General features: G+C 39.4%; 1 protein-coding gene across 9 annotated transcripts in view; it reads left to right on the plus strand.

Moving 5' to 3' along the window:
• The window catches only part of EYA4 (EYA transcriptional coactivator and phosphatase 4), a 275,586-nt gene extending 256,811 nt beyond the window's left edge, over positions 1-18,775 (plus strand). For 4 of the 9 annotated variants that reach the window (XM_042987168.1, XM_042987173.1, XM_042987171.1 and 1 more), the window contains 6 exons: positions 5,209-5,267; positions 5,375-5,535; positions 8,537-8,651; positions 12,490-12,611; positions 14,642-14,742; positions 18,139-18,775. In XM_042987168.1, coding sequence (XP_042843102.1) covers positions 5,209-5,267; positions 5,375-5,535; positions 8,537-8,651; positions 12,490-12,611; positions 14,642-14,742; positions 18,139-18,219 — 639 coding nt within the window. In that variant the 3' untranslated portion in view covers positions 18,220-18,775. Of the gene's footprint in view, positions 1-5,208; positions 5,268-5,374; positions 5,536-8,536; positions 8,652-12,489; positions 12,612-14,502; positions 14,604-14,641; positions 14,743-15,120; positions 15,248-15,888; positions 16,073-18,138 lie in introns of those variants that run through there. The other 5 variants (XM_042987169.1, XM_042987172.1, XM_042987176.1 and 2 more) reach the window with 3 other exon arrangements.
• Positions 18,776-27,271: the final 8,496 nt, after the last annotated feature.

Raw genomic sequence — 27,271 nt, forward strand, 5'->3', positions numbered from 1 at the left:
GTCTATAATCATATTCTAAATGGCAAGAGAGATGATTATTGCCAAACACCCCTTGTACAGACTTTGTATTGGATTTTCCATTAACGAAATAATACTCTTTGAAATAAATATGTTTATCACATTGTTTTTGTCAAGGAGAAACTGTAGGGTCCACAAGCATAAAAATCACGTCTAAGGTTACCTGCCAGCTAAGTGGTAAAACTGGGATTTGAAACTCTGGAGTCTCTCTGGCTCCAGAACACATATTTCTACCCCCATGCCTCGCAGAAGTGTGTGAGAAAGAAAAGCTAAATTATTCAGTGTCTTAAATAAGTTTTAAAAATTGACAAGGTCTTAAATCCAGTTTTAGCTACATTTGAGGCATAAGAGTAAAAATTCTGTGTTTTAGTATATCCCATAAATGTATGTGTTGGAAATCTGGGTAGTATCATTTTTTTTTTTTTTTTGGTGTTGTTTTCTCTGCAGTGAGTCACTGTTTTTATTGGATAATAAAATTACTGTCTGTTTAAAGAGGTTTTATTTGTTTTCTTTAATGGCCAATATGAAAGATCAGTGTTCCTAGGCAAGTTTTCCAGTTTTAGATAATAAGAAAAAATAATCACCTCTCTAAAACCTGATTTAAATTAATCCTGCTACTTATTAGTAGTATAGTATACAGAATGACTTTATATATCCATTATAATAGAAAACACATTTTAATCTTTGGAACTTGAATTTTTATATAAGATGATAACTTTTAGGTTGGTTTTTCTGTTGGTTAAAATGGATGAGTCTTATTTTTTAAAGAAAATTCTAAGATTATTCATCTTTTTAAACCCCCCCAAAAAAAGGAAAGAAAGAAAGAAAGAAAGAAAGAACGAAAGAAAGAAAGAAAGAAAGAAGAAATTTTATGTGGTTTTATGCAAGTTTTAGAGTTTTTATTTCTTTCATTAATTATTTTTTACTAGAAATAAATGGAATAAATAACCTTTTAGCTTTTTAGTGGCACACTAGAAGCCAGATGGAATAAATTTACCACCCAACTTTTAACAGAATACTAAAGTAAGAAAGCGAAAGTAACATATGATGAATTTGCAAATACTTCTAGCTCATTGGACATGAATATTGGCATATCAGAAGCATGTGGTCACCTATGGTGCTTTAAGAATTTTTATTTTGGATTATATACTATATAAAATATATTTTTAAAATACCCGACAGGATCTCTGGTAAAAATAGTAACTGAGAAAATACTGGTATCGACTTTCTCTTCTGATTATAGCTTTTTAGTGATGTTCTCAAATGTGATAAAAATTCCACTTGACTCAAGCACTACAACTTAGTGTCCAACAGTAAGTACCTAATCAGTGAAATGATTGAGTGTCTGCATATAAGTTAATTAAACTCTCATACATGTGCACAGACATACCCATGACCCCTATGCATGTACATCTAGATGAAGTGCCCAAGGAGACCCAAAGGCTTATAAATAAGCATGAAAACGAATAACGCCTGAACAGTACCTTTTAAGATCGGTCAGTGCACTTACATATATATCCGCTGTCCTCCTGCATCTGACTTTGAAAGTCAACTTTACTCTCACCCAATTTTTTATTTCAGTAAACCTCTTGTAAGCAAAGATAATCATGGGCTACATAACTGGTGTTAAGCTATTTCTGCTTCTGCTAACAAAGAGGCAAATTCCTCAAGAGAGTAACTCCATCATTCGCCTATTAAGTTTCCTTTTTTTTTTTTTTTCCTGGTGTATTTATCCTCTCAGGGTTCCTTTTCTTAACCCAGAAATCTAATTTGAGACTCAAATCCTTCAGTAGATACTGTAACATATATAGTGGCAGCTGCTCTCACATAATTCTTTAAAAGATACAAATTTAAATCCTAATAGACACTTCTCTACATCCTGCCCAACTGCAGAGAAGGCAAATGCTCATCGTCCTCCTCCTCCTCCTCCTCCTCCTAAGAAGAGAACACTCCCTGTTGAAATAAAATGTTATTTCAGTTAGAATAACTTCCAGAAAGGAAGGCACCGGGGAGTTCAGCTTCACAACAGTGAGAGAAGACTGCTGTGCGGGTTGTGACTGATAAAGATCAGTGACAACTTCGTGGTCACCTTGTAAGACAAAAATAAAGAATTTAACATTAGCATCAGAATTATTACAAATGTTTGAGTCTTTAGACTGAAATTTGTTGAAGCCAAGCATTACACTGTTTTTAGTATTTCAGGTTTGGGTCAAAACGATCCTTGCACAATTCCTCTGAGTGAAAACTAATTGAAGAACAATTATTTAGAATTTTCTAAAAATGTAAGTGATTGAAGTTCAGGTTTCTTTCACTGGACTGTAATCCTCAGGCAAGAGTCCAGAGTCAACAAGCATAGTTAACTAGGCATAAATTTAAAGAGAAGTTCCATTTGGAAAAATCTCAAACATAACTTCAAATATGGAGCTCATGGTCCAGTAAGTTTGATACACTGATGTCCTCAGGAGTGAAAAATAAATCTCGGGGTAAAATGTACAAATGAATCATGTGAGTTAATACTTGAAATGTCAGAGGAGTTTCTCCACAAATTAGGATGAGAAGGTATGAAATATAGAAATAGCTTCTAAGTAATTAGAAGTAAAAGAGTGATTCATAAGGATTTCCCCCACTTTTTTGGATATTTACTTATTTATTACTGTTTATTATAAGACAGAGATGGAAATTTTTACGTGGTGAAAGATCTCAGAACTTCAGTAGAATCAACAGCTTTACATGATGCCATTTTGATAGTGATTTAGTACACTTTTCATACTCACCAAGAATGTCACCGTCTCTAAATAAAAAAATAAGTCTTCTTTAGAACTATTTTGCTGCCTCCTTGTTCTGGAAGAACTTTATTTCCAATTTTCATGCTAGTAATGAAACCTCCCCACCCTTTCCTTGAGAGCCCAATCCAGTAGCCACTACTGTTGCTTTTTCCTATACTTTTCCCTAAGATTTTTCTGGAAGCATAATGCCTCCTTCGGTTAAAGTTGGGGCTGTACTCTTTTTTTAATTTTTGTTTTTTAACGTTTATTTATTTTTGAGAGAGAGAGAGAGACAGAGCATGAACAGGGGAGGGTCAGAGAGAGAGGGAGACACAGAATCTGAAACAGGCTCCAGACTCTGAGCGGTCAGCACAGAGCCTGACGCGGGGCTCGAACTCACGGACCGCGAGATCGTGACCTGAGCCGAAGTCGGACGCTCAACCAACTGAGCCACCCCAGGCGCCCCTGGGCTGTACTCTTTTCAACCCGTACTCAGTCAAAATGGGGAAAAAAACCCTTTCCAAAAGTCTATCCCACTCTGACACCTGCAGCCTTGGTTTGTACCCCATTCTCTCTCCTCCCCTCCACTCTTGGTATAAATATCTTCTTACAGTCCTTATAGCATCTGGAATATTATTTTTAATATAATTGAAATGTTGTCTTAGAAAATTTAAATGACTGTGGTAATTTTGTCAAGAACTGTCATTTGTCTGGACACCTGCCATTTAGTCAGCCAAGAGTTGCTGAGCGATTACTGTGTGCCAAATTGTGCCTTAAATGGGGGTATGTCCAGGTGACCCAAACACCCTTCTCAGGGAGCTTCTGGTCAGGTTAACATTTTGGAGCCCTTCCTTACCTGTGAATATTGGTAGACATTTATTCAAAAATTCCTAAACCCATAATTTATGTAAATCACATGAACCTTCAATTTACCTGGATTTTCAGGTTATGTACTAAAATTGTATTGATTGGACTAACCTTATATTTTATATATTTTTTAATGTTTATTCATTTTTTGAGAGAGAGAGAGACAGAGAGACAGAGCATGAGTTGGGGAGGGGTGAGGAAGGAGACACAGAATCCGAAGCAGGCCCCGGGCTCTGAGCTGTCAGCACAGACCCCAGTGCAGGACTCAAACTCACGAACCACAAGTCATGATCTGAGCCAAAGTCAGATGCTTAACCAACTGAGCCACCCAGGCGCTCCTATGTTTTATATTTTAAAAGAAGCCTGAGTCAATTAGTTCACCCCAGACTATAATAGGATCTAACATATTCAGTATAGAAAACCAGAGATGATAAATATTTCAGTACCAGGCACTTCCCAGGTCCTATAATGAATATAAATGGTAGCTGAAAAGCCCTTGTTTGATATGGCATCTTATTGTCAAAGTTAATAATTTTTAAAAATTGATTTTGAATAGTAAGTACGATGTATACAGTCAGCATCTGTGAATATGACTGAAATAATTTGAGTAGAGAAAAAGAGCCCAAAAGGCTAAACTTACCTATCCTAAATTTCATAAGTACTCGGTATTTTAAATGCCCTAGCCAAATTCCACCTTCAGATCACATGCTGTTTCACTGGAACTTTTCAGATTATTTGAAGAGAGAACAGGATTCTTAGAACAGCAAAGAAGAATTTAATCCTTATCCAGAAAAGTTACCGTTTGTTCTGAGAACACCGTAACTTAGATCAGGTCAATTATATGGGTATATGTACCTCAAGTTTATTTTCCTCTGAATCTGTAGCATATTGGAGATGGTAAATCTTCATTATTTCCCTTTTGTTTCTAAGTATTGTTTTCAGCTTAAAGATTTCAAAACTTGAACAAAAGTGAAAAAAAAAGAAAATGTCGACTTGTGTGGTTATTAGCTTTTTTCTGCGTTGAGAGGCCAGGACTTTTAAAATAACATCAGCATGGTTCTTTCATGGTATCCCTGGCCCCGCAAAAGGCAGGAAGTCACAGAAGTCTCACAGGGCACCATAAGCATCAGGCCCCTCTGTTGTTGCTCAACAAATACCAAAGAATAGTAACCACCTGAGGTTCGGACCAAACGAATTCTGTGTATCTTCAGATCAGCGTTATTCCCATACTTAAGTATGCACAACAGAGATGGCTGGAAGTGAATAGCAGTCATTCCTGTAGAGACTCAAAGGTAATTTCTTATCCATAATTTTAAGATTAAAAATTTTTAAACGGCTCTAAAGAAACCTACAGGGCATATGTTTTCAGACCTGTTTTTATGGCACTCTTCTGGCCTTAGAATAGAAATGATGCCATTTCCCCAGGCTGGCAGTGGGATGGATGGGCAAATGCTGCCACCTTCTGGCCATAGCCTGGCCAAATGGAAAGCTGGAAGACCCTCCAACCCCATACAGACATCGTTGGAAAAACAAGTAACTTTTCCAATGTTTTTAACAGGAGTGTGATCAAGTTCACATAGATGATGTTTCCTCTGATGATAATGGGCAAGACTTAAGGTAAGCCATGCCTTTCAGTATGCTATTTCCTACAGAAATTCGGCTGCGGAGTTTTGCACATGTAATTATTTCTTTTATTTCTTTTTAATGTATTCTGGGTGTTACAGTACCTACAGTTTTGCAACTGATGGCTTCCATGCAGCTGCAAGTAGTGCAAACCTTTGTTTGCCAACAGGTGTAAGAGGAGGGGTTGACTGGATGAGGAAGTTGGCTTTTCGTTACAGAAGAGTAAAAGAATTATACAACACCTACAAGAACAATGTTGGAGGTATGTGCGGCTCCTTAACTCTAATAAAGCTACTGTAGACAGAGGTAGGGTTTGAACTGTAGTGCCGTGTTCCATATTAGAGGCTATCCTACTCTAAGGTAAATTACCGAGAGCTCATGCTGAACTACTCTGTCAGAATTCTAAGTCCCTTAGAGTTGGTAGCAGAAAAAAAAAAAAAAAAAATGTAAGTGCAAAATAAAATATGCATCTCCGCCAAAAGAACTGGGAATTCTTTGGGCCCAGATACTTGGTTAAGATTTACAGCAGGGCATTTCGCTTACCCCTCGTCAGCAGACATTGTTCGTGTACACCAGACAGAGGAAGCGATTGAGGCAGCGGGAAGACCTGTCTAGAAGCAAGGGCCCCCAGTCATTAGAGCACAGTTGTTAGTCATCATTGCCTTTCTGGAATTCTTTTAGAAATAAATATCAACAGTGCTTTATGTCATTTCAAAGACTTGAGTCTATATTTTGCAATTGCACGTTATCTGACAGTGTACCTTTCCCATGTATAGTATTAAATGTGATTATCATGGGTTTTTTTTTTTTTAGTTTATTCATTTATTTTGAGAGAGAAAGAGAGAGTGAGTATGAGTGGGGGAGGTCAGAGAGACATAGAGAGAGAGAGAATCCCAAGCAGTCTCCACACTGACAGTACAGAGCCCAACATGGGGCTCGAACCCATGAACCCTGAGATCAACACCTGAGCCGAAATCAAGAGTCGGATGTTTAAGCCAATGAGCCATCCAGGCACCCCATCATGGTCTTTAAATATTCAGATACTCTGTGGGTTATATCTAAGCCATTTTATTTTCTTTCATATATATGGGTGATATTACAACTTGTGACCTCAAAACTAAAATCTTGGATGTTCTTCTTGGTAAAATAAACCATAATTATTTCTATTATTATGATCAGTTGTAGGTCAGCAAGATTCTAAGATTAGCTATGAAGTCATATAAATTTTTTTCTCCCAGGGTTTTCTGTCTCTCTCTCTCTCTCTCTCTCTCTCTCTCTCTTTCTCTTTTTAAAGGACAGATGGTTGAGGAGTTTAAATCAGAATCTAATACTGAATGATAAGCTATATATACTTATGCATACTATACAAATGTGTATTTATATATATATATCATAGAATACAATACACAACAGTAAGTAACATTTTCATCTCTAGTATATATTATTACACACACCACACATGTCATGAGGGCAGGGCTGTGTGTCTGTTCATCATGTATCCCCAGTGTCCAGCTAGCCCTAGGTGCTTAGTAGATACTCAGTAGCTACAAGAGAACAAAGAAAACATGTAGAACCTTAATCAATACTCACGTTATTATTACTGTTGTTAGAACCAAAAGGGATCTTAGAAACGAGAGATCTTCGGGGCGCCTGGGTGGCTCAGTCAGTTGAGCGTCCACCTTCAGCTCAGGTCACGATCTCATGGCTCGTGAGTTCGAGCCCAGCGTGGGGCTCTGTGCTCACAGCTCAGAGCCTGAACCTGCTTCGGATTCTGTGTCTTTCTCTTTCTGCCCCTCCCCCACTTGTGCTCTGCTTCTCTTTCTCTCTCTCAAAATAAATAAACATTAAAAAAAAAAACACAAATGAGAGATTTTCATTTCCCGGTGAGAAATAGGCCCGGCAGACTTCTGACTTGTCCAGGGTCCTGAGCAGACAATTCCGGTTTCCTAATTCACTGTAAAGTTCTATGTAAGACACTTTGGTAAAATCAAAGAAACAGGTGTTCTCTTTCACATCAATTGTGGGTAATATGCTTAATTTTGAAATAATTCCTTTGAGAAATCTGAAGTAAGTTTTATCATTCAGACGTGACATTGTTCCCCTCATGAAGGGTGTTACTAAAATCATTTAAAAATGAACAAGATGAGTAATAAATGGTAGTATAGCTTTAAAAGTTTGGTGACATGTAAGTCCATTTTTCTGTGCTAATCTGTTAGCATCTCTATATTGAAATAAGGACAAATGAGTTGCTAAAAAATGGAAATGTTGATTTAAAAAATCCTCCACCTGGGGCGCCTGGGTGGCTCAGTTGGTTAAGCGACCAACTTCGGCTCAGGTCATGATCTCAGGGTTCGTGAGTTCAAGCCCCTGCGTCAGACTCTGTGCTGACAGCTCGTAGCCTGGAGCCTCCTTCAGATTGTGTCTCCCCCTCTCTCTGCCCCTCCCATGCCCATGCTCTGTCTCTCTCTGTCTCTCAATAATAAATAAACATTAAAAAAATATTAAAAAAAAATCATCCGCCTGTGTATGTGCTCCTGATGCCCTGAAATACAATTTAAATAAGAAACTTATTTCTGGTGGATTGCATGATCTTATTTTTTTCATAAAAACAAGGGCTTTTGAAATAAAAAAAGATAGCATGCCTGCTTCTTCTCTTAACCCCAACATTAGTGCAGCTTTAACCATTGTTTATAACTGTGTCGTATGCTTCCGAATTTCAAGCGCAGTTCTTGCCTTTTTTAAAAACAGAGTATTTGTGATAGCTTCAGTACTACGTGGCAACATAGGATAATGTCATCACTGCTGGTTAAAAGTGGTAATGATTGTGATTATTAAGAAGTGAAACATGTTCAGATAGCCAGAGTGTTTGAAGTTTGAATCCCTAGACTGGTGAAGCCCCACCTTCTTCTCCAGCTCTATTCTATCACTGTCTTTTGGAGCGGGACCCAGGCATGGGAACTGTCGCAGCTCCGCAGGTGGTGGGTGCCCACCGTGCCAGATTCTAGGTTCAGTGAGTACAGAGACCGAGAGCCACTTTTTCACTGTTACATCCCCAGTTTGGGGCCCAGTACCTGAAACCTGAGTTGTTCAGTAAATGTTTGTTGGATGAAGGAGTAATTAGTTCTGAAATGAAGGATCAGTATTGATCTAAGTCCGTCTCTCTCGGCTTCCGATGTTATCTATACTGGACAGAAGGGAGGCTAAACTAGGTTTTCCTGAAGACTTTTCATCTGTTGATTCTACCTTGCTTTTCATCGTTGCAGGACTCCTTGGCCCTGCCAAGAGAGACGCATGGTTGCAGTTGAGGGCAGAGATTGAAGGTCTGACAGATTCCTGGCTAACAAATGCACTTAAATCATTATCGATTATTAGTACTAGGTAAGTGGTATTGTTGCAGTTTCTATATTTATTATATTCAAGATGTAGTTTTAATAGTATAATATGCATCATTTTTTTTTAATTCCTAGAGTATTTTAGAGTTTGAAGGAACCTAAGAATGTAGTGAATCTAGTATTTTCAATGTATGTTGAGGGGGAGGTGTATGGGGGGGTGGCAGCTGGGAGTTGATGCTTCTCAGAATAGCCAGGAGATCCTTTCTCTTTACCCTTCTTTCTGCATAACTACTGGCAGTCTCCACAGGAAGGTCATGTGACTCGCAAACAGGAGCATGTAGTTTACCCACAGAGTGCGTATTTTAAAGTGTCTTAGGCCATTATAGATAATATATGCGATTTAAATGCAGCAAAATAGTAAGACAAGCCTCTTTGAAGAACTTGTAACCCTTGTGTTGTTTGAGCTAAACAGAGAAATACTGACTTACTGGTACAGGCAATAGAACTGAATAGACTTCTGACTACATGGGTGTGGCATGTGCCATAAATGCTACCTAATAAAATAATATAAACCTGGAAAGTGATAGCTAGTTGGGGTGGGGATGAATCTTCGCACCATCCTGTTCCCTCATTTTACTTCTGAGTTAGGTGGGCAGGTAGAAGCATGCTTAGCAAACCTGTAAGTAGCACACATTCAGAGAAAGACTATGTGGACTGATGGAACCGGGATACAGAAAGCCTTGGCAGGGTAAAAGGAGAGTCCCGGATTAGAGCGTGGAAGTAAATGTGTGTGCCTGAAATCCTGCACGTGGCTTCTAGCCGCAACACCGGCAGCAACCACATCGATGGTGGGAAGGATAAATGGGGCGGGAAGGGAGCCGTAGTGTCCTGGGTCAGGCCGGGAAAGCCAGAACAGAGTGCTTTGCTTTAGTTCTGGGCACCATATTCCAGCAGGCGCTCAGACATATGTGAAACATCTTGTTGGACCAGCAAAGGGTCCAGAAGGGTTTTCGGCTGTGGAAACCACATAAAAGGAACAGTTGGAAGGAGGAACCAAGGAGTTTAGTTTGAAGAAGAGTCCTACATGGAACACGATTACCGATGTCAATTGTTTGAGCTGTTAGGCCAAAAATAAACATCTCTCTCTGGTCTGTAAAGGAGAGAATTAGGAGGGATGAATAGGAACCCTAGGAAGGAAGGTTCTAGGTCTGTGTAAGGAAGAATTGTCCCACAGTTGAAGCTGTTTTAAAATGGGACTTGCTGCCTTGTGATCTCTGTAACTGGTGATATGGGGATGGAGGGTCAAGGAGGCTGGGATGTAAGGCCTCCTAAGTCCCTGAAATCGTGTGCAAAATGTAGGGACATGTGCATTTCCCTGCGGAGGAGGTCAATGGCTTTCATTATTTCTAAAAGAGTTCTAGATAGTTAAAAACCAAGGCTATCACCTTGTTGTGTAGATTATATGTGTGCTATCCATAATGTAGAGAGATTATTAGTAAACGCATGGCCTTAAAGCAACTATATGGGTATGTGATTTTCAGAAATAAAAATATTAACAAGGAAAAGAAGGGGAAAAATAAGTCATTATACATTGAAGATTTAAATGACGTGAAATTTGCTAAGCTATCCACAGGGATGACCATATTGGTAATTTTTTTTTACAGAATTTCTAGGATATCAGAAAAACAGAGGCTTTTACAAAATGGCAGAATTATATATCAGAGTCGTTAGCAAAGGTTGCCCCCTCCAGCTCTAATTCCTCTCCTGTGAGTATAGTCAAAGGACGTACTCAAATGTGTAGGAAATTTTTCTATGTAAGGCAGCATTATGTACAATATTTAGAAATCAAAACCAGTGACTGAGTGAGCCTCACTTTAAAGAATTATGTTGGAGCCACATACAGTCTTCACACATTCTGTCTTGTTAGGAAAAGAGGACTAGTAGACAATATGACATAAATGAATAGGCTCACGATATAAATGAGTGAAAAAAGTAGAATAAAAACTTAGATATATATGAAGTATGGTACTAATGAGAAAAAAAAAAACCTGTACACAAATAGAAATTCTGAAAGTAAACACACAAAATGGAGAAACCAGTTACCATCTCTGGATGGCTAAATAATTGATGCTGTTCACCTGTTCACGTTCTTCTTTATGTTTGTTCATATTTCACACAAGTATATACACGCCATATATAAATATATGCAATGTTTGGAATTGAAAGTTACAATGCATTATAAATTGGATGTAAATATATGCAGTGTTTGCCACTTACAAACCTGTAATTTATAAATGTATGCAACGTATGCCATTTAAAAAAGAAATGATATAACTCCAGTTATCACACGGCGTAAGTGGCAAAGCTAGATTTCCCAATATTATTTCAATCCAGTGATGTGTTTGTGTATTATGCCTGATAATCTGCCATTATTTGGGGAGTTTCTTTCTGATGATAGGCAGGCAAATCACTTTTCAGGTCTTTATTTCCTCATCGGCAAAATTAAGGATTGCATTGGTGGTGCTTATTAAAGTTCTACCTCTCGAAGGCTTTGTTTCTTTAGCCCATATAAGTGATAATCTCATCATTTGTCTCCAGGAGTTAGAGCTTCTGTTACAAGATCAGGGTACCTCTGGAAATAATTTACAAATGGAAATGTTTAAAAGGCTGTCATTATAAAGATTTTATAATTGTTTTTGAATAAAATGTAGTTTTTTTTTATACAGGATATGTCTAAAGAATATAAAGCATGATATTAAGTGTACTGGGGGCTCAGTATATACATACCCATGAAGAGTTGACACTCAGCTTGCTCTTCCTGACTTACTGTTGAAACCAGGCTTCTGACAATCAATCCAAAGAATTCTAGGGGCCCTTACTAATACGTATTTAAGGCTCCTGCTACAAAATACCAGTAGAGAAAGGCAATCCGAGTCCCAGTTTCATGTGTGTGGTGTGAGCCCCTCAAGGCAGGATGGCTCAATTTTCCCATAATCCAGAAGGAAGGACCACAGTCCATTCTTTCCAGATCTCTGCCTCACAGTTCCCACTCTCTTGGTGTTTCCTTTATCTCCCTGCAATATGACTGTGAAAGAAACCACTGTAAATTGTAAAATGGAAGATTGTTACTTTCAAAGAGGAAGGCCTGTGTAGATGGATTAAAACTGGGTCCATTAAATGCAACCCTATGTTGTTGTTGGAAAGGAGATTCAGAGAGTCACGTCTTCTGGACTAAATAAGGGCCCTCTCATTCTTCTCCAGAATCCCCATCTGTCAGCCCCTTGACTGGGACACTGGGCTATTTCTTGCACAAAATCCAAAAACTACTTTTACCCATCCCATTACCTTCTTTCTGCCTATGTCCACTACTTTTCCAGGCTCTGAAAACCCTGAGACATAGAGTCTTATCACCCTAAAAAATTACCTCATCTGGATACTTGTAAAACTTAGAGCTAAGCCATCCCTCTGATAACCTTCCCATGATTGCCACTGGCTGAGGTAGGTATTCTTCTCTGAGGTTCCACAGGAGCCTGAAGAGATCCTTATTATAGAACATATTTCATATTGCAGGTATCTATTTACTTGTGTCTCTCCTATATCTCTGGGATGCGGGGGGCAGGGGAGGGGGACAAAAACGTCATTCATCCATAACTTCATTTTGCCCATTTTCTTCCACTTCCCCCATTTGGGGATGTATTCCTCGCACCTGTCATGGTACCTTCAAGATAGCAGGCACTCCATGAATAACTGTTGATGTTTAAAGGTTAGCTTATCAGGACGCATTTATTATGGAATTGAAAGACCACAGTGACAATTTAAAATCTGTGCCATTCGAAATTATTTAGTATTGGAAAACAACTATGCATATTTCCTCCCTATCTTAGGAGTAACTGCGTAAATGTCTTGGTAACGACAACCCAACTGATCCCAGCTCTCGCGAAGGTTCTACTCTATAGTTTAGGAGGTGCTTTCCCCATTGAGAATATTTACAGTGCAACTAAAATAGGTAAGACAATTACTTCCAACTCTGTGTGGAATGTGCTCACAGCTGGGTTTTGGGGGATTTCCTTAATATGTCTGTCTGCGTGATTCCCTCTTCCATGAGTTTTGCTATTAGATTATCAAGCAAATTTGAATGGAGTGCAAGTAACAAAGTACCCTGAAACCCAATGTATGTGTGCAAATTTTATGAAAACTGTTGCCCAGTGAAATTCTGAATTCAGTATCTGGACAATTCTATTTGCTTTCTTGTGTGTTTGTATTTACACTTCAGGACAACACGTTTTTCTAAATACTAGACAGTGTCTTTAGCCATGGTATTTAATACCTTAATGACTTAATATCTTAAATATCTTAATTGCCTCTTTGCAGATGCAGTAATCTAGATCTAAGATAAAATACTCTTTTGACATTACAGGGGAGTGCCGGATGGATTGAGTAGGATCCTACACTTCAGAAACAAAAAATAACAATTTCATGAATTATAACCCATGAATGGCTAGAAATACACATTTCCAAAAATGTTCAATCAGTAACCAAAGAACTCCAGCCTTGTTCATTTGCTTAACATCTATCTGCGGAGCCATCTTGGAGTTTTAACTGCCTTTCACAGACCAAGTCTCTAAGCATCTTTCAAAAACAGAACTTCCTAACTTCTGCTGTCCTGAAAGAGTTAAAAGAAAACAGCTCCTGTATTCCACTGTCTGTCAAGGAAATGACTGGGGAAACAGGTTGTCTAATGCACCCTGAAGGTCAACAGACTTAGGGTCTGGCACCTTGACAAGAGTTCAGAATCCTAAAATCCCCTACCAAAAATAACCTGCCCTGGGTCTCGCCGAGTTTTGATATTGGCACAGGCAGAAAGAGCCCCCATTTGCAGCTGTTCCAGGAGGATAGTTAAAGAGAGCCAAGCCTTCATGATGTCAATTCCACATTGTCACGGCACTGCATGCAGTTCAGAACCCTGATACCAATCCCATTCACTTCTTACATAAATGTATGTATTTACGCAGCAGGATTAATGTATCACACTTTGTCTTCCATTCTGGCAAATCAAATAATTTGACACCAGCATAAACATTTCTTCTAGGAAGGACAATATTCTTTTTTATTGGTCAAATTGTTCCTTATATTTAATCTGAAAAAAAAAAAACACAATCATTCTTATTTTTCCCCTTAAGCTAGTATTTTTTGGAGTTCTGAACTATCAGATTAAGAAAAAAAATGCAAAAATAGCCATGACTGCATGAACATTCTGGGAATGAAATTCAGAGGATTATGGCAGTGTTGTAAAATGAAGAACACGTAGAAATTCCACGGTGTTATTCTCATGCAATCAGAGGAGACGGGTGTCACCAGTGCTGTGGCCCAGACAGCACCCTTGGTACAATTAATCTGAGCAGACTAGCTCCTAGCCACTTGAAGAAAGGAGGTTTTTTTTTAATCTTTTTTATCAAGGTAAATTTACATCTTAGTATTTCCTCTTTCCTTACAGATCAGCCTTCAGTTTTTTTTTACAATACTGTTTTTAGCCTACTTGCCTATACTGCTCAGACGAGACACAATTGATCCACAGGGTTAAACAAATAGATATTAAAACTCACAGTTGCTTATCAAACTTGTTCCAGAATTCTCTTGCTCATGTACAAGGCGCTCACATTTTCTCTGGGCCAGATGCTTAACCCTACTGGCTTTTGTGGAGTGTGAGACACATTTGTTTAATAATCTGTCTCAAGTGAAGACTGACATTATTCAAACATATTGGTTGATTTGGTAAACCCAGAGGTTGCAAGCTAGTTTAAGTGATTGATGTTCGAGAGAAATTAACCTAACACTTTATGAATCTTTAGGTTAATGAATGCAGTGGCTGGAAGAATAAGCAGTGCATTGTTTTTCAGGCAAGGAAAGCTGTTTTGAGCGTATAGTGTCCAGGTTTGGCACTAACATAACTTATGTTGTGATTGGAGATGGCCGAGACGAAGAACATGCCGCTAACCAGGTAACTTCATTCTGAACTTTATCTCATTTATCTTCCAGGGAAAGAAAGTTGCTTTGAACGAATAATGCAAAGGTTTGGCAGAAAAGTAGTATATGTTGTAATTGGGGATGGTGTAGAAGAAGAACAGGCAGCAAAAAAGGTAACCTGTCTCAAACAATGTTGGTGTGATAACTTCTAATGCAAGCTTTTGTGTTTGCATTCCTGTAGTTTGGCCCAATGGCAGCTTGACAAATGATCTAAATTTATAGATGCAAAGCAGTAAAGAGCATGAGAAGGTCGATACTTACATTCAAATAAACCATTTGGAGTCTAGCATTTTTTGCCTGAAATTTGATAGAAATGTAGGAAAATTCAGTCAGGTTTATTTACTTGTGTGCGTCATGCACACAGATACAGTGATCTTTAAGAAAGATGGGGGTGGGGAACCATTTTTAAACACGAAGGTCCACCTGATAAGTCTAATGAGCTCCATAGAAATCACACGAGTGACTCAGTTCTTCCCTTTTTGCTCACCCAGCTTTTATGCCCTATGGTCCTGGTGAACGCCTTGTAGTAAGCGTGTTCCGTGGTGATAAATGCTGAGGCTATTTTTAATAGCTGAAGAAAAACCTTGCTAGTGAAATTAATAAAGGCTGTTGGAATGACGTGTATTATCCAGATCCTTTGGTGCCAACTTGTCATAGAGACTCAGAGGCAGTATGCCTCATATCTTCTAGAAGAATGTTGTCTGTTTTAGTGAGATGTCAGTGCGTGATTGCAGCCAAGCAGCTGGCGTTGAACATATTCAGGAGACCTCATAGGCCCTAGGTATTTAAATAAGCCCTTTCATCTGGCCCATATTTCTGAAGAAGAAACTAAGGCAGTTAAAAGCCATGAAATTATCAAAAGATCATTAAGTGGTCAAAAGATCAAAAGAGGAGTGATTCCAAGATTGGTCCTAGACACCAAACTATCAGTCAAAACAACACTGAGATCTAATGCTTCCTTTACTGAATGATCGCAAAATATCTATCATCTGGCCAGGATAAAAATCATAGAATTCATAAAATAAGGCAAAATGATAACTGCTGTTTTTAAACAGCAACACATTGGCTTGTTTTACATAAAAAGAATGTTGTCCTTGTCCTGAGGAGACCTCAGATCATCATCGAATAAAGCCTTCACTGAAACACTTGTATGTGCTCGTGTGTTCACCTGATGTCTGTTTTCGAAAAACAGGAGGGGGAGGGCTTAAGAAAATTTATAGCCATACCAGAAAGATAAAAAACGTGATTTATGTTTGTAGATCATTCAAATCAAGCAAAGTGAAGAAGGAGCTTCTACTTTAGAAGGTTTGGTCAAGTATTGGAAGCCGTAATTGAAAAATATCCTGCTTTTCCATAACCTTGAGAGAGTTGGTGCAGGCTCTGACGCCCGCAGAGCTCTTGGTCTCCATGAGCGGTGTCAGTGACCCCAGACCGCACCCTGCCCCCCCCCCCCTTGCCCCCAGGACGTTCTGTAGAAGGCCAGGGATGCAGCCTCAAGAAACTCCACTTTCAGTGCGGACTGCTACATAGAATCCTCCTCGTGGCACACAGTTGAAATAACTTCTGGAGTTTGTCAATGGCCTGAGTCCGTGTTGTTTCGATTTTTCATGTTGGCACCAGAATTACACACAACAAGTAGTCAATGCAGCCACTGCCGCACACATTTTGCAACTCTTGCAGCTTACGCGAAATTCACATCTCTCTAGGTCAGGGCTAATAAAATGCGCTTTTCCAAACCAGGAATGTTATATGCCTTTGAAAATGAAAATGTATAGAGTCTACACCGTTTGCCCGTGGTGTGAAAAACAGGATGTGACCCAACAGTTGTCCTCCCCTCTGCTTTACACCTGAAACTTCAGGGGAAAAAGGCCTGACTCCAAGTGGATGAGAACCTTGGTTAGAATGCTACTTCCAAATGGTTGTTTATGTAGGTGCAGTTTTGGTGATGGTGAAGGCTTACAGCTCTGTTTTGAAACACAGGTGGCTGGTTCCTCTAGTATCCAGGATGCATGCTTTTCTTTGGATGTGGCTGTTACCGCATGCGCAGACATACAAAGTACTATTTTGTTACTATAAATAGATCTGAGCTGAATGGGAAAACAAAATGTTACTTTACGTGAATAGCTGTGCTTTCATTGGACCTAGAAACATGCTTTGTTTTGCAAATTTTAGCAGAAATTTGAAAGTTCAAGAACGTATAACCGCACTCCCCCATAGGAATATATAATGTGAGCCATTATTGTACTTTTCAGTTTTCTGGAAGCTGCATTTAAAAAAAAAAAAAAAGTAAAAAGAGACAGGTAGAATTAATTTTAGTAATATACTTTAGCCCACTATGCATAAAATATTACTGACTCGACACCTAACAAATGTAATAATTACTAATGTGATGTTTGTATTCTAAGTCTTTGAAATTCAGTATGCATTTTGGACAGGACTTGCCATATTTCAAGTGCTCACTAGACACATGGGGTTGGTGGCTACCATATTGGACAGCAAAGAATTATAACAATAGTGATTTAGTTGAATGTTTAACTTTTATAATAAAATATTTTCCCTGTTTTATATATATGGATATATTTATTTCCATTGTATATATAGATGTATATTCCATGCATATATATTCTATAAGGTGCCATCAGCCCAAAATTACAAGTAATGCTTGACTTTGTTAATTGCTATAGTGCATTATTTCTTTGTTTCATTACTGTCCTTAATGGAGAATTTTTCAACATTTTTTTTTCTAATCACATTTTTTCATGAAATTTACCACACATATACCGTATCCTGGTATATCTTTGGAGAGCCACAAACCATTGTAATGTCTAAGCATATTTTTCCCCACAAGAGCCCATTATTGTTCCTTCGGGTACATACCGCTCCTATTGTGAATGGATGCCGGAGTGCGAAATTTCTCTCAGTCCCACACCATGAAGTAAGTTAAGTCAATGCTACCGGCTTAAGTTACTACTTTACCCAAGACAAGGAAGAAGATTGATTATCCCTGCATTGTTTTCTACCTTACATAGTCCAGCTTCAAATTATTTTTTACATACAAAAGAATTCACCCTCTTCCTCTCAAATAGATAAAAAGCCTGGGACTCAGGAAGTGTGTCATTGTCAAAAGTTTGTTTCTAACCGAGAGGGGAACCCTAAGGAGTGTTGTGGTTAAAAATCGCGTCCCCTCAGCCAGGGAGGATTTTGATGCTCAGCTTGCACCCCCAGATGCTAATCTTGGTAATGATACGTTCCAGAATGAATACTAAACCACTTCAGAAATTTCAGTATTTGCTTTTATAAATATTCAAATCCAGTTCAGATCTATTTCTCTCTTATTCGAAGACAGTATGATACTGATGTTACCAAGCCTTCCAATACAATCATGCCTCCCTTGAATGTGGGTGAACCACACGTTTCTGTGTCCACTGTTGCTTCGTTGAGACAATAGTTACGATTTCTCTCCATTCCTTCCCCTTCTCTCCCCCGTACCTCCCTCTGTCAACACACAGCACAACATGCCCTTTTGGAGGATTTCAAGTCACTCGGACCTCTTGGCTCTACATCAAGCACTGGAATTAGAGTATTTGTAACTGTGTTCTCTAGCTGGAGATCCATTTTTTTTTATATATATATTTCAAGTACACTGAATTTTTATGTGTGATCCAATGCCTCTGGCTTTTACACATATAAATTGTCTTAAAGGATGAAATCATATTTGGAATGACAGTTCCAGAATGAAGAATTCAGATTGCTGAATGGAAGTTAAACTTTAGTGCTACAGAAAGGAAAGCTCTATGGTCTTATATTTACAACACTTTAATGTTTAAAACAAAAAAAAAAAATCTGTGGAGGTTGCTGGTACACAGCGAACAAGTCCTAACTGGAATTAACAGCTTTAGCAAAGAACTCTTACCCTGGCAAAGTACCAACACGTGCTCCGTCCGACAAGGTGGTGCTCAACAACATTCCTCAAAATGGGAGATCTTCTCAGCCCTGAGGTTTGAATCTGACTTTAGCCTACCTAGCCCAGAAAATCTGAATTGGAATGCACTCAGACTGTATAAGGACAATCCTATCTAGACCTGTAATTTGTGTAAATTATTGACGAAAATAATTTACTGTGACTTTATTAGCAGCTGACTTTGAAAGTGGATGCAATTTTTCTTTCATTTGTTGGGGGGGGGAAGGGGGGAAGTGGGGGGTGGAAATGGGAGTCTGAAATGTCTCTTTTTTAAGTTTGGCAAACAGAATGTTCATACTGATGTGTTGTGCCTTAAAGACAAGACGGCGTTTGTGTGTTACAATTTTTGGTTAAAATCTGTAGATAATGAAAAAAAAAAAAAAAACCTTTGTGATCATTCTTAAGATGACCAAATTTAAAATTCAAGCTATCAAAAGCTTAATACTGCATCAGCAAGAAACTGAGTATTTGTTGCAATAAGAAAACAATGATAATAAAAGAAAGCTTGTGTTTTATTTGGGTTCTTAATAATTCCAGTAATTATATGAGGCAACTACTTGTGCATCCCACCATAAGCAGAAGGTTTGAGAAAGACTGTGGGACCTTTACTTAGAAAGTGAAATGTATGTTGAAGTCTCGAGTACCCTTTCTACACTTCTCCTGGAGAAAACTAAGAGCCATATTCATGACTAGTTAACACTATTTTGAGTTTGACCTTCCAATATGTGTAAGTCGTATAGAGGAAAATAGCCTCATTAAAATCATAAGCAAATAGTACCCAAACTTTCTTAGGAGAAGCCGTGAATATGGCTTAGAATTCACGTCGAGTGAACTATGGCTTAAGGTCAAGCTAAGTGCATTCATTCCTGATGCCATGGCAAAAATGAAACGTCTTCCGTGGTGGAAGGCGAATGCCCAGATGGTTTCTGAAGGAAGGAGTGAATCGATGAAAATTTTACCTAGAATATCATCATAAAATAAATTGGCAAGTGAGCCAGATCTTGGGAGCAAGACCGAAATTGCAGCAGTGAAATAGTATCTGGTTCTCTGTCTTAATGCATCGGTCCAGTTTCTCTCCCTTAGAGACCCCTGCACCTCCATTTCTGCCTGCACTGTTTCTGCACAATGACCTGCATTCATTGCAAGGAGAACCTGTCATCGTCGTGTGTGCATGTGTTGTTTTTTTTTTTCGTGGTGTGTAGCCCACGTTAGGAACACGATACGGGTTCTCCTGTCATTTCGTATGACATGATTTCCCTTGTGGGAATTTAAGACTTCAAGATCTAGGAATGTTTGGATGTGGTGTGCACCTGCAGTTCTGTGTTTAAAATGTCATAATGTGGAACCAGGAGTCCAGTCCGTAGGCAGAGCCTGGTCCGTGATCGCTTCGGTGGCTCCCAGAGATCGGTGCTTTGCACACTGATCGCAGCATTCACTATGGAAACGTGGTTTCATTTTGCAGGCTATAAACCCGTATTTCTTTACTGAATGCCGAGGCCATACTTCCATCGGGCAGAAAGAGCTTGAGATCCAATGTTGCAGATTGTAAGACTGTGATTTCATCATGCGAACCTTCAACATATTCTTTAAATTTTGTACCTTTTGGCTCTCTCTGCCCCAGGTACTGGTGCAGATAAAGTAAGGTTGCAAGACTTTTAATAATAATGATAATGATAATAATACTAATAATAATCTTACATTTATATTGGCCTTTAGCTTGAAAATAGCAGTTTAAAAAAATCAAAGAGCTGCACTGGCTATCAATAATTATGTTTTGTGCACTAAAACTTTAAATATTTATTACTGTGAATAAAACGAAATTATCTTTATCGCCAGTTTCTTTAAATGATAGAATTGCGGCATTATACCTAGATTTTTCATTCTTTTCCATATCAAACAAGCAAGGCTTCTAATGCTGCTAAACCGCAGGTACAGAGAGGAATACCCCTTCACAGGGCAAAGGGAGGGTCACCAATTACATCACCTAGTGCTGTTCCCCACACACATCTTCTCCCCCGATAGTGTGTTCAGAAGAGACTGCAAGCATAAAACCTAGAAGCTAGGTTGACAGAGAACACTTTGGCACAATAATGGCACAAGCCAATGTGGCCGAGCTCGCAGCGTGTCGTGCAACTTTGAGCATGCTCAGTCTAGAACTCTGCCCTTCCTATGCTAGGAGCAGAAGATCCTCTAGCTTTCTGATCTACAAAAACAAACAAACAAACAAAAATAAGCCAACAAGCAAACAAGAAGGACAACCCCTTTTGGAAATTCCCACTTTCTGTTGACATGGACTATTGTGCCTTACTGTAAACCAATTTGAAAAGTAATTTGGTCACTGAAAGGAATTTTCGGCTACTACATGTGCACAAGTTGGTTTATCACCAGGGAAGGTAACCACCTTGGGTTGCACCTGAAAAATAGAAAAGCAGGTGGCCCGACTATAGTAATATAGCATACAAGATTAAGTCACTGCACCCCTACGAAAGTTTGTGAGTCAAATTCCGAGGCAAAAAGTAGATTTTAGAATCATGCGTTTGGCGCACAAAAAGTAGATAACCCTCTAAACGTGCTTTTTTTTTTTTTTTTTCTTAGTCTCTGGTGAGCTAAGATTCAAAATAGCGTGAAGAGCATGCTCCAGTCTGAAGTTGCTGGGTTTTGTTTTGCCTTTGTTCTTTTAAGCAAATTTGTCTGTGATGAGCCTACCTTCTCAGTGAATATGGCCTTCAGTGTTTCCTTCAGAAACAAACTGAAGCATCACGCACCAAAGTTGCATCTTGACTCGCAACTATGGTGGCATTTTGGAAATCTCACAGTCCAGCTCAAGGGCTTCTGTTATGTATTAGTAAAGTATAGATTATCGGGGCCTACATAATTTAAAGAAATGTAAATTAATATTAAAAGCCTGTAAAAATATGTACATCTTTACTATGTCTCAATAAATACCTTTGGAAACGTTTTCATTTTCTTCACCCTCCCAGGTTGTAGAGTCTTTGTTGTGTGGATTTAGCTCGATTCTCAATAATGTGAAATCTATACTTGGGTTCCTTGGTGTATTCTCACCTTCCCTTGCTTGTGCCTAGATTATGTAGTTTGCATTTAAAGCGAGCTGAGATGTAACAAGGCAGAAGGTCACTCATCAAGACCGGAAGTGGGCCGGTGAAGGGAAAGGCTGTGAGTTACTTTGGTTGTTACATAGAAGCAGTTACATTCCTGTGTTATGCAGAAAGTAGTTGCCGTTTGCTAATGACAAAGCAGTGCCTTTTAGAGTATTTAAAGCACGGTTTTGATTGGGTTTTTTTTTTTTTAAGATGAATATGGGGTGTCCTTTATAAGTAGCTTCCCCAGAGTGATAGGAGTGTATTTCTTAAACAGCTTTTAACAGCTTTATTACCTTGTGTGTGGTACTGATTTATTTGCAAATCTGTTGTTCAAATGCAAACGGAAGGGCAGTTTCAGACCGCCTCCTTCACGAGTTTTTTTAAAAGGTTCACGGCCAAATTGAGGAGGTCCTCTCTCTAAAATTGCACGTGTCTACAGAAATAGCATTTCTATCCTTTCCCTGCTTCACCGTCAAATACTACTTCCTCCTTGGACTTCCCGTTATCCAACATGGCACATAGTTTATCTTTTGTATCCGATGACTCACCCACTAGAATGTGTGCTCTGCGAGGGCAGTGATTTTTATCTTATTGTGGTTTGCTCACTTCTAATAACCAGTATCTAGGAAAGTATCTGGCATAAAGTAGATACTCAAAAGAAATAGTTGTTGAAGGAATGTGTAAACCATAGGAAAACCCTTAACATGATCATGGTCTGAAATTAAAGAGATGTTAAAATGTTGGACTAGAATTAAGAAGAGAAAATGTGCAGTTACGTTTGGTTGGTAAATTTTTACCACTTAGATGGAGTATCTGCTGGACTAATAATTCATGAAAATAAAGAGCAAGGATGGCCATAAGCAAAGATGTATTTGGAAAAAGAGTTACGCGTGAATGGAGAATGATCTGAAAAGAAAAAAAAAACAAGTTTGTAGTGAATCAGTAATTGCTTTCTCTGCCCCCATTAGTCTTTTATTAAATAATAATAATATGCAACATCAGTAGCTTTAGTTGATTTTAATTACTTAAAGCCAGAAAATATCACATAAAACTTAGATCTGTTTGCAGGGTCTGTCTGTGGTTTGTGATTCTGAGTTCCAGGAACAAAAAAAAGAAAGAAAGAGAAATGTATGATTTCGCTTAGCTAGCAAAAGAGAACCATTACTTAACATCTGTGTATGATACGCATTTTTTAAATTAATTATCGGATACAGTAGTGTAAAAGAACATATATTCTCATTCATGGGCCACGACTCAAAAACTTCTCAAAGCTGACCAGGCCTCAGTCCATTCTGAGGATGTACTGTCGTAAACAAAGATGTTTCTTCAGAGCACCATGGGGAAAAGTTTTCAAGTTCTGTCTTGAAATGCCTGTCCCTCATTCAGAGAACCTTCCAGGACTGTGTTAACATACAATTTGAAAAATGTCCAAATACCATGTGCTCATACCTGACAAAGCAGATCGCCCTGTGCAAGCTAGAATATCATTTTCTCTCCTTATAAAATACTTCTTGACTGAGGCTTGTGGGAAACACTGTTTCTGGGCCTAAAGGGTACCGTGTTGTCTTTGTAGTCATAAAATCTTAGATTGTTATGTCTGGTGGGTGACTGCAATGATGATGTCAGTCTAGTTTTCTGGGAAGCCTTCGGTGAAAATACACAGCCCTGAATGAGAGTAAGTGTTGGAGGCAGTGAAAGAGACACGGAGTAAATTAGTCTCCACAGAACCACAGGGCAGGGCTGACTCTGAACTCATCACACTGTTGACCCTCAGGCTCTTAGGCAGGTAGATACGGTCGGCGGGGAGGGGCGGGGGGAGGGGGACTCTGAGGACCTTGTGCGAGTGAAGGTGGGGGGCTCCAATGGGTGCCATATGGTACATGGCAAATAGTTTGCTGAGGCACTTAACCAGCCCTCAAAGGGAAGATTCCTGGAGAAGATGATTTCCAAGCTAGAACGCCAAGGACAAAATGGAAAAGGCAGGCCAGAGAAAAGGGATTGGAAGCATCTAGACAAAGTGGGAAATATAGAAGAATGTAGGTAAGAGAGAAAAGTAGAATGGTGTGGTCAGAGAACTATTGCAAATAATTACTGTTTCTGGAACACAGAGTGAAGGGAGGGAATAATAAGAAATGAGACTGGAAAATAAACAAGGGCCAGATCATGAGGATTTCAATCTACCATTTTAGTTTCAGTACACATTTCGATTTTATCATACGATCAGTAGGTGTCAAATGAAAGGTTTGTAAACAGAGGATGTGTCTGGATTTGCAGTGGGTGACAGTCCCTCTGGCCCTACAGTGGAGAATAGGGGACCTGCGAGGCTGGCACAGGGTCTCAGAGAGTTACCGATAGATTCCTGAGTTAGGTGATGGCCTTGAGTATGGACACAAGTACACAGATTCAAGAGCTTACCATGCTAAGGATAATTAGCCTTTATCAGTTGTTCCTGCTGCTTCTCATGCCCTCAGGCAAATCCAGCCTTATCTCTGGATTTCTGGTTTGGGAAATTGGATTGATGCAGTGCCATTCACAGAGATGAGAAACACAAAAGAAAAAAGGATTCTGGTAGCTAGTTATTGGAGGAAGATACTGAGTCCAGTGATTGGAAGTGTTACTTTGGAGGTGTGGTGGGCCTCAAAGTAGACTTGTCCAGTGGCATGTTGGACTTGCAGTGACTTTCTGGTTGGTTGTGAGACACCTTGTCGGGTCATAACTGAATCACTCTGAAAGCAGTCAATAAAATCCTAAGTAATTTCATCGGATCGTGTCCGTTAGTCATTTAAACAAGATTTGCCACTTGTGCGACCTTGAGACAGCATTAGTGAAAGCTAGAAATGATGGCAGGAATGCAGAATGTGTACGTACAGTGTGGATCATGGGAAATTATTTGGGATCACCAGTTGACTTAATATCCTGCCTTCCCATCTCCTTGCCTTACCCCAGTTTCTAGTAACGATAAATAATACTATATCTGGATTAACAACCCTGAGGCAATTCAAATGCCTCTGTGAACCTCTCATTGGTGTCTTTTCTACAAGTCATTGCCACCTTACGTCTACTTGGAAACAAACATGGCATTTCTAATTTATTTGCCAAAGAAGACCTATTTGAGCAGGAGCTCTACAACAGATTGACAGGTGATTTAGTCGCTTGTTCTTGGACAGATTCATGTACCCCCAAAATATGGCTTTCATTAAAATATATGTTATGGTGAATAAACTGTTTCATGAAAGTGGGCAGTAATAACGTGTATGTGAAGAGAAATTAAAAATAATGCCAAACACATCTATAAAACCTTCCTATTTGGCTCATGAAATTGCATGTACATCAGATGGAAACATTAGGGGTTAAAGTGGAGGAGACATTAGAGTGGGCTCTGGAAAAAAGATGGAATAACACGTCATTTTTTAACCTTGCACTAGAGCCTTACAAATGACAAGTGTATTTTCCAAATTCTGAGGACCGGCTGCTTTCGTAAATAAAATCTACTACCACAGATTATTACCACGTCTGGCAACATATGTCGTCCCCATGCTTGGCTCAAGCACTCAACTGGCTCTTAAGAAGAGGAAAGAGAACATTTTTCTTCTGTCTACCCAAAGTAAGGATATTCATTCATGCACCTTCTTCTGTCTCCGTGAAGCCTGCGTTATTGTTGTCGTAGGTTTTATCCATCTGACCTCAGCAGGGACAGACCCGGGTCGAGACAGCTGGAACCATTGAAGCAAGGTGAGGAATGGGAACAGGCTGCAGGTGGCCAGACTTTGATTTAATCAGTAGCTTTGGAGGCAGCTCTGAAGTGAGCACGGAGGAGAAGGGAGGGGAAGGAAAGTCACATTGGAAGAGACTTTAAATGAGCCAGGAGCTTACCGTACGTAACCTCATTTAATTACTACATCCTCGTGAGGTGGTATCTTTAGTCCTACTATCTAGTTTAAGTGACCTCGTAACATCCTAGGACTTGTGGGTGGCACAGCTTGGAACCTAGGTCCATCAGGTGGACTGTCTAGACCACAAAGTTATGCTTACAGCATTTCTGCATATCACAGTTGAGATGCTCAGAACTTGCAGAATTCTGATCTGAGGAAAAGTGCCATCAAGAGCATGTGAGATGGCAAGCAGTGGAGTTACCCGTGACTCTTTTCCGTCCCTGTGGGCATAAATGCCCTGCAAGTACCATCCTGTGTGGCCATTTGGGTGACAAATGGCCCTTGTGCCGTAAAAACGCTACTTCTGCAGATGAGTGGTAGGAGGGGCTCTCAGCTGATCATTTGGCCTCGTGGTCCCAGTGAATATCCAGTTCTATATGGGAACCCAAGAGATAACCACCCAATGAAAGCTGCTGAGTTGGTTTTCATTTAAGCAGAAACACATTTTCCCGATGCCCCCTCTTTAAGACACCTTTCTTGGATGTGACACATACATCAACAGCTTTTGACACAACTGACTTATAGGCACACCGAACTAAAGGATGAGCCTGAGGAGGCTGCTGACCAGAGTGGGGGGATTATGGAGTCTCTAGAGCTACCTAGTATGGGGAAAACAAATCGGGGAGGGTGTTGAGGATTCAGCGTGACTGCAGGAGTATCTGCATAACATGTTCAGAAGAGAGTCCCTACGGGATAAGTGGAGAAAAAGGTTTTCAAAGCAACTGGGACAACTTTGCATCTTAAAAAAAAAATTCTAGAGTGGACGTGCCTTTTTTAAAAAAGATTGCAGTAAAATGCACATCAAGTTTACTGCGTTGACTGTTTTTAAGTGGAAATCAGGACATCACGTTGTTGGGCTGCTGTCACTACCATCCGTGGGCAGAACTCCACGTCTTGCAAAACTGCAACTGCACCCAGTGAATAAGAATCCCCCATTCCCCCTCCTTCCAGCCCCTGGCAACCAGCATTCCACCTTCTGTCTGTGAATTTGACTACTCGAGGTACCTCATATGAGCATAACCCTACAGTATTTATCCTTTCGTGACAGGCTTACTTCGTGTAGCATAATGTCCTCAAGGTTCATCCATGTCCTAGTGTGTGTCAAAATTTCCTTCCTTTTTAAGGTTGAATGATATTCCCTCGTATGGATACACCACATTGTGTTTATCCATTCATCCAGGGATAAACACTTGGGTTACTTCCGTTGCAACAAATGGTGTTATGACCATGGGTGTACAAATACCTCTTTGAGTCTCTGCTTTCAATTCTTTGGGGTATATAGCCAGAAGTGAAAATGCTTGATCATGTAGTAATCTTATTTTGAAATTTTTGAGTTACTGCCACCCTTTTCCATAGCAGTTGTACTGTTTCACTTTCCCGCGAATAATGCAGGAGGGTTTCAGTGTCTCCACATCCCCACCATTGTTATTATCATGTGTTTGGGTTGTAGTCATTCTAATGTCTGTGAGGAGACACCTCATTGTGGTTTCGATTTGCATTTCCTTCATGATTAGTGATGTTGAGCATCTTTTCATGTGCTTATTGACCGTTTGTGGATCTTCTTTGAAGTGTCTAGTCAGTCCTTTGCTCATTTTTTTAATTGCGTTTCCTTTTTGTTGAATTGTAGGAATACTTTATTCTGGACTTT

This window comes from Panthera tigris, chromosome B2, assembly GCF_018350195.1.
Source record: "Panthera tigris isolate Pti1 chromosome B2, P.tigris_Pti1_mat1.1, whole genome shotgun sequence".
Taxonomy (NCBI): Eukaryota; Metazoa; Chordata; class Mammalia; order Carnivora; family Felidae; genus Panthera; species Panthera tigris.